General features: G+C 41.3%; 1 protein-coding gene across 4 annotated transcripts in view; it reads right to left on the bottom strand.

The window, feature by feature from the left end:
* The window catches only part of LOC102291027 (CD209 antigen-like protein C), a 6053-nt gene extending 5224 nt beyond the window's left edge, over positions 1-829 (bottom strand). The window contains exon 1 of one of the 4 annotated variants that reach the window (XM_005951714.3): positions 542-829. In XM_005951714.3, the coding sequence (XP_005951776.2) occupies positions 542-686 (145 nt within the window). In that variant the 5' untranslated portion in view covers positions 687-829. The remainder of the gene's footprint in view (positions 1-541) is intronic. The other 3 variants (XM_042216492.1, XM_042216491.1, XM_042216490.1) reach the window with 3 other exon arrangements.
* Between the last annotated feature and the right edge of the window lie 7339 nt (positions 830-8168).

Raw genomic sequence — 8168 nt, 5'->3', positions numbered from 1 at the left:
TACGTACCTGGCCCCGCCTACTATCCTCGGAAACGTAAAATGATTGGCTAGAAGTGTATCACAGCTCAGGAAAAAAAAGCACCGAAATAAAGCACCGAAATGTGCGCTGCTTTTCGGTCTGGTTACTACCGTTTATGATGGCACCGGACACCGGTACCCATCCCTACACCACAGTATAAAAACCAAAGTTTTTTGGTTTATTAAACTATTAAAACTGAACTGAAATAAACACACGCTGAATGTGTTTGAGCCTGTCCTGAATTAAAAACAAAAATTACAATTTAATCAAAATTATGGGCCAAGGGTCACCTGTCAACTAGTCATTTCAGCACAATAAAATACAGATAAAAAAAATACTATAAAATATAAATCTTTAAAATTAAAAACAAAACATCCAAACCTACAATAACCTTGCAGCAAACCGGACCCTACATCTACCTGGTATTAGTTTTACTTTTTGTTTTATTTCTACACAATAATTCATCATCACATATCAATGTAGTATCTAAATCTAATATGTTTACTTGTTTTTGTTTATTACCTGGGAGTCCAAGTCCAGTCGTTTCACATTGCACAGTTTGACTCACTTCATCATCGATATAATTGTCTTCTGAAGTTTCTACCAGCCTTCTCAGCTTTATGTTGCTGCCTGATATTTCTTCCATGCCCATATAGGCTTGATCCATGATTTTACAGGTATTGCTGGCTCAGTTGGGTCCTTATGTATCTGAGGCGATCAGCATTTTGTGAGCGTGTGAACTGTGTAAAAATCCACTGGCACAAGCAATTCTTTATTTAACAGGAAACTGAGAGCTAGAGGAATGAAATGCTGCTTTCATTTCCCTGAATCCTGGCACACCTCAGGACTGTTGTTGGGTTATGACTGCATCTGTCTTTGCCTTTGAATACACAGACAACACTCACTACAGCCCTAATCCAACTGAAACCAATTACTGTATGTCATAGTTGGAGTACAAGTAGAACAGTAGAAATGACCACTGCATGGGAGTTCATTTGCACACATGCTGGCACAGTAAGAACACTTTTTGTCTATATATACACTTCCTCTCCCGCTCACCCCTGCAGGTGGTCTATCCTTCAAGCTTGGGTCCTCGGCCAGCTCGATAGCTAGCTGGGAGCTCGAGGGTCCAACTGACAAAAAGCTGGCGTGAAGACAGAAGATCAGGCAAGCAACTCCGACACAATAAAATTTTCAGATCACTGCATGCCGCACCACTCCCAGGCCAAGGATGCAAAAGGACTTTCGTACTCGGTTAATATCACTATATATTAAATATATATATATATAATAATAATATATACTATAGAATATCATAAACTAATTTCAACAAATTAATTTCACTATTATATTAAATTTTAATATATATCTCTAAAAATTAGTAAATCAATAAAGTAATATAAAAATATAAAATTTTTAAACTAATCAACGGTGAGCGGTATAAGAGTACGACAGATTCTAATGATGTGGGTCGACAATACTGCCAGCAATTAGCGAAACAGAAACATCTCTGCAACTCCTTGTGGTCTAGGGACAAATAGACGCCATCATTATCTCAACGGCAGAAAAAACACCCCAAAACAGATGCCTAAACTCTCCAACGCCCAACAAGACACTTACCTGGGCGGCATCCTCCCATTTTGGAGTAATGGGACTCTCAGGTATATAACAATGGCGGCGCACAGACTGTTGCATGTACACTATGCCGATGCCACTCTGGTATCAAAAGGTAGCGTTTACCTGCCTGCTAGCATCTTAGCACCCTGCTATCGTTCATGTCGCTCAGGATTGTCTCTGGGGCCATCTTACACAACGCCTAGATAGGGGTCTTGCATTGAGATAAGATTGGGATAGACCAATCACTCACAGGCTCTATGGAATCTGGTGCTCAAGAGCTGTTTCTTCTAGTGCTGCCAATGATAGTGCCAGCTCAACAATCACATGTTGCTGATCTTTCACAATCCAGCTTTGGTCCAGGAAACACTGGTAGGATTCTGGATATCAAGTCCATCCCAGCCCTCAAAGTCATGTCGTGGTCATCACAAAACTAACCCAAGTCGGTGAAAAGCAGACCGGGCCTGTAACTTGACCACTGAATGGAAGATACAACTCAGCAAGATCTTCCCATCATCATAATTCTTGGGTTTCCTGCTGCCTTCCTTGAGGTATTCACTCCGAGACACTAGGGGCTCAAGGTTACCGGCTCATGGCCATATTCCCAATGATGTTAATTCCTTGGATGCTCGTTGGTCTCATCCCTGGGACTGTGGTGCATAGCAAACACCCACATCTTATCAGTCTCTCCGGTCCCCTTACCTTACGTTTAGCGTACAGGCTCAGAGTGTGGGAAATACTTAGGGTGTAGGAACAAACCCCTCCATGCAATGGTAAGAAAGAGCCTTTCATTCCGTTACATATTATGTCCAGTGGCTTATATCTCTCCTTACACCTATAATGGTCCCAGCCTATGTCACCATCCAGCACAGGGTACACAATGATCAACACAGGAGCAGGCGCGTAAAAGTGTTAGGGATCTCACCGTTGACTTCCTTGATGGGTCTTCCACCATGTCAGAGAAAAAATCAAGGACAATAACCAGCTTAAAACACACTCTAGAAGAGAAACATACTCCAGCCAAGCATTTCATTTTTTCTCTTATGCACCTTAAAATACTTCTTGATTTTACCTTAGTATCTATGAGGATTCTCTCCCTCAAAAGAAACACGTCCATACACTTCCTTAGCCATTTTATTATAATAACCTTTCCTTTTACTTTCCACATCACCGATAAATAACACAGAGGACAAAATTCACAGTCCCTATATCAGCACTTTTTTCCCCCTTATTTTCAGTGGAAATAATAGATGTTTCATTGTTTTAAAACATTGTGTGTCCATAATCTTTCAATAACCTAATTCTAACCCAATATCATGCAAAATGGACTAATTTTCTTTGTTTGCGATTCTTTGTCAGGCTTTTGCTGCAGCTGTGCGCAGCTGTGCAGCTTTTTTGTCTTTAGCATCAAAAGAATCCTGTGATTATTCACCACACTTTTCTTTAATGGGTTGCCAGGTCTGTTAATGATGCAGTTTGCCAGCATGGTCTGGGTTTTTTTTTGTTGTTGTTGTTGTTGTTGTGAGAGCTGTTAGGCCACGCTTAATGCTACTGCTATTGATGTGTAAGGATTTTGGGTCTGACAGTTTGGGTCTGATTAAAATTTCCTTAAAAAATTAGCACTGTTTTGTTAATTCTGCCTTTTTTTCTCAGGCGCACCTGGTGTTGGAAGGAGTCATATTAAGAATGCACTGTTGACACGATACCCAGAGAAGTTTTCATACCCTTCACCACGTAAGTAGACTGATGGCCTTTTTATTCCTCTAACGTGGTGCAGGTTGTTACCATCCGTGGGCTAATTCTCACTAATTCTTAACTCTCATTCTTGCGCAGACACCACCAGACCCCAACGTAAGGATGAAGAGAATGGAAAGGAATATTACTTCATCTCCCATGAAGCCATGACCAAGAGCATCTCTGGAAATGAGCTGCTGGAGTATGGCAGCTTCCAGGGTTTCATGTTTGGCACCAAAATTGAGACCATTCAGAAGATCCACACGCAGGGCAAAATCGCTCTGCTGGATATAGAACCCCAGGTTAGCACCAAACTTCTTTTCATGTAGCATCAACGCAGTTGATCTAAATAAAGAATACTGTGTCTGCCCTGGAGTGCTATTTTACCATTTCTCAGAGTTGCATAAACTCACTAAATGTTTTTATGCTTAATTTGAGAGCTTTTTTGTTTTCTTAAAGTTCTTTAGAATTGAGATATTCACCTACATGAATTAGCTTCACTCAAATGGAAAGAAAATGCATATCCAATCTAACTTTTTGCCCTTTAACCTAACCACATTGTTAAAGTAATATGGTGCAGATTCAGCATTCATATTATTAGCTATTGTTTCAGTAGCTATAGCTGTGTTTGCAAAACCTACTATCCACCTTTGACAAACCAAAGATGATAATTTTATATTCTCCTGCAGTGAGTTGCTTTTGTACTCATATTCATGCAGCACAGTGTATAGAAGTGATAATGTGGTATATTTTAGGATAGTCTATACTGAAGTAGTTATTAAAAATCCCCTAAAATCCCCTTTTGTTAAATAATGACTCAAAAGGCATCTTTTTGAATGAAATTCACACTCCTTACAGGTAAACGTATGATTTTTATAACGATTTCATTTTTCAAATTATTTTTCAAATAAAACTGGGCTAACAAGTGAAGGAAAAGCTGCTCCTGTGCTTTGAGTCAGTCTCTTGCACTGCAAAAACAATTCATATTTGCCTTTATCTTGTCTTGTTTAGAGGATTTAAAGTATCAAATGTGTGAAATGCGCTGTACTTCATCAGTTCTTCTTCTTCCGGCTGCTCCCTTTAGCGGTCAGCCGATCATCAGATCATCTGAATCCATTTCACCCCATCCAAAGCATCCTGCACTGTCACACCAACCTCATCTTCTAGCAATGAATCCCAAATTCCTTGATGGCCCGGATCTTGTTCTTACCATTCAGCTGACTCCTCAGGACTTGCCTGACCCTCTGCAGGTACTTGGTGGTTGCAGCTTTTCTAGCGGCCTCTTCATGGTTCCCATTCGCCTGCGGGATCCCCAGGTACTTGTAACTGTCCTCTATGTCTGCAATGTTGCCTTCTGGTAGTTCAATCCCCTCAGTTCTGACTACCTTCCCTCTCTTTGTTACCATCCGACTACACTTCTCCAGTCCGAACGACATTCCAATGTCATTGCTGTATAGCCTGGTAGTGTGGATCAGTGAATCGATGTCTCGTTCACTCTTGGCATACAGCTTGATGTCATCCATGTACAGGAGGTGGCTGACAACTGCTCCGTTCCGTAGTCGGTATCCGTAGCCAGTCTTGTTAATGATCTCACTGAGGGGGTTCAGGCCTATGCAGAACAGCAGTGGGGACAGAGCATCTCCTTGGTAGATCCCGCACTTGATGGTGACTTGTGCTATGGGCTTGGAGTTGGCCTCTAGTGTTGTACGCCACATCCCCATTGAGTTCCTGATGAAGGCTCTTAGGGTCCCATTGATCTTGTACAATTCTAGGCATTCCAGTATCCAGCTGTGGGGCATTGAGTCATAGGCCTTCTTGTAATCAATCCAGGCAGTGCACAGGTTGGTCAGTCTGGTCTTGCAGTCTCGGCTGACTGTTCTGTCTACCAGTAGCTGGTGTTTTGCGCCTCTGGTATTCTTGCCAATTCCTTTCTGTGTCCCGCTCATGTATTGACCCATGTGCCTGTTCATCTTAGCCGATATGATGCCTGACAGGAGCTTCCATGTAGTACTGAGGCAGGTTATTGGTCGGTAGTTGGAGGGGACCGGTCCCTTCTTGGGGTCCTTGGGGATCAGGACCGTCCGACCTTCGGTTAGCCATTCCGGGTGTCTCTCGTTAACTAGCAGCTGGTTCATTTGTGCTGCCAGACGCTCGTGGAGTGCAGTCAGCTTCTTTAGCCAGTAGGCGTGAACCATGTCGGGCCCTGGTGCTGTCCAACTCTTCATACTGGAGACCCTTTCTTGGATATCTGCCACTGTGATGGTTACTGGACCCTGTTCAGGGAGGTCGCTGTGGTCTGCCCTCAGATCCACTAGCCACTGAGCATTGCCGTTATGGGTTGCGTCCTTCTCCCATATGCTCTTCCAGTATTGCTCCGTCTCCAGCCTTGGTGGTGCTGTTCTCTTATTGTTCCCTTGCCACTGAGAGTACACCTTTGCTGGTTCTGTGGAGAACAGCTGGTTTATTCTCCTGCCTTCTATCTCTCTGGTGTACCTCCTCAAGCGGCTGGCCAAGGCTGTGAGTCTTTGCTTGGCAGTTTCCAAGGCCTCAGGTATGGACAGCTTGCTGTATTTCTTATGCACCTTCTTTGTCGCACCTTTCTGCAACTCCGTTAGTTGGCTAACCTCCCTCCGTGCTACTTTGATGTCTCCTTGTCAGAAATAGGCCATCTCTCAGCTTCCAAGTTAGGAAAAGTGGCACAGAAGTCTTTGTTTGACAAACAAGTTATTTATTAGTTGGTTTATTTATTTAATTATTGTTACCTAAACAAATAACATAACCTTTTGGATAGCAAAGCTGTTTATACAATAAAAACACAGCACAGCAGATCAATAGTCTGATCACAGGCCCCCTCAGACTGCAAGGTGAAATATCCTTTAGCATGAACAACAAAACAAATTGCTTTAACTTATTTAACAATACATACATCGTAAGTGAAAAGAATATCAAATAAAACTTCATGTTAAATGACAGCACATATTTAGTCCGTTTTTTTGCTACTAGAGAAAAAACTGTCACTTGTTCTGAGAGGCAAAAGAGGAACTGGGGTAATCAGAATTTGAATCAGCATACATAAGTAAGTCATGGGTGGCAGACATGTATGTGAGGGTAGTGAAAAAACTGTTATGAGGATAGTGAGCAATGTTGTGCTTGTTTAAGCACAACATTGATTAATTAAGCATTCTCCTTTTTAAATGTGTAATTTTTAAATCAAATATAGCTTACAATCTAGTGTAATAACAAGTCACATTAAAGCAGATCCCCTGCTGGTTAAAGATCCTGGATATAAGGATAAGTATTACACACATCTAGGTAAATGTATTTGTAGGTGTGCAACCGGCATGAAATTTCCATCAGATGTCGGTAACAACCCATTCAATCCACACATGTAAAGAAATCAAACAATAGATATGCATAGATTAGGTTATGTTTAAAAGTGAGAAATAACACAGGAGGAAAGTATTAAACATGCTTACTCAAATGTATTTAATACTTCATACAAAAGCCTTTGTCTGCGATGATTGCTTTAATTACGATGCCTACTTGCATTGCTTGGGTGTGATTTTGGCTCAGTTTTTCACACAAACTATCTTCAACTCCTGAAGGTTCTGTAGCTCCTTCTGTGAACTCTGAGCTTTGCTTCTTTCCATAGATTTTCAGCTCGATTCAGGTCAGGCGATTGGCTGGGCCGTTCTAGCAGCTCCATTTTCTTTCAGCTAAGAGTTTCTTTAACTTTGTTTTTGGGATCATTGTCTTTCTGAAACATCCACCCTCGTTTCATTTTCATCATCCTGGTAGATGGCAGCAGATGTTTACCAAGAAAAACTTGGTACTGTGGAGATACAGAAATTCTTTTATTGCTGCCATATAATCTGCATCATTATAATTGCATTGATAACATTCTTTACAGCATTATTTCATCTAATAATATTTCTCACAGTATTGATATTGCATTAAAGTTGTTTATTGAAGATGTTCATTTGAGGATCCTTCCATTATGTTAACTTTTTTACAAGTACAGTCAGAAGTATTTCATACACATTGCATAGTATTTGTGCTCATTAAGAGTTGTTGCTTAGTCTACAGAGGGTCTTAAGCTTTGTGAAGCGCGACGTCTTCACAATCTATTGTGTTAGAGACTAGAGCATAAAGGATAACTGCAATACATGCTTACAATAACACATATAGTCTAGGAATGTGTCAGGCCTGAGGCCTTAACTCATTTAGCTTCTAACTGTATTTTAGTCTACTTGGTAACAGATGACCAGAGTCAATAATTTGCCCCAGAGACCCTGAGGGCTTGAAGTTTATTACTTTGTATGGAAGGTGTTATAGAAAAGAGAAGTTCTATGTCTGTTTATAGCCATTAAAGATGTACAAGATGTACCATTCACTGTAACTAATGTCTTTGTAAACATACACGGCAGACCCAGTGGCATTTTGATAAGTTTTTATTAATCCCTACACGGTTGCTGTACATTCGCACTCAGAGCTGCAGCTCCCCCGCTGCTTTATAAGTGTTCTCAATATGTATTTTTGTCAGAAGACATATGCTGATGTTTTCTCCTGGCTGTTAATAAACTCACCGTTTGATAGACTTGTAGTCAAGACCGCCTAATCCGAGACCAAGACAAGACCAAGACCAGAGGGTATCGAGACCAAGACAAGACCAAGACCAGAGGGTGTCGAGACCAAGACAAGACCAAGACCAGAGGGTATCGAGACCAAGACAAGACCAAGACCAAGACCAAGTTGAGACGAGACCAAGACCGAGACCGAGTCGAGACGAGACCAAGACCAA

Source organism: Haplochromis burtoni, unplaced genomic scaffold (genome assembly GCF_018398535.1).
Source record: "Haplochromis burtoni strain Fernald_Lab_line unplaced genomic scaffold, NCSU_Asbu1 Contig_1083, whole genome shotgun sequence".
NCBI classification, from domain to species: domain Eukaryota; kingdom Metazoa; phylum Chordata; class Actinopteri; order Cichliformes; family Cichlidae; genus Haplochromis; species Haplochromis burtoni.
This window is presented reverse-complemented; position numbering and strand designations above follow the sequence as displayed.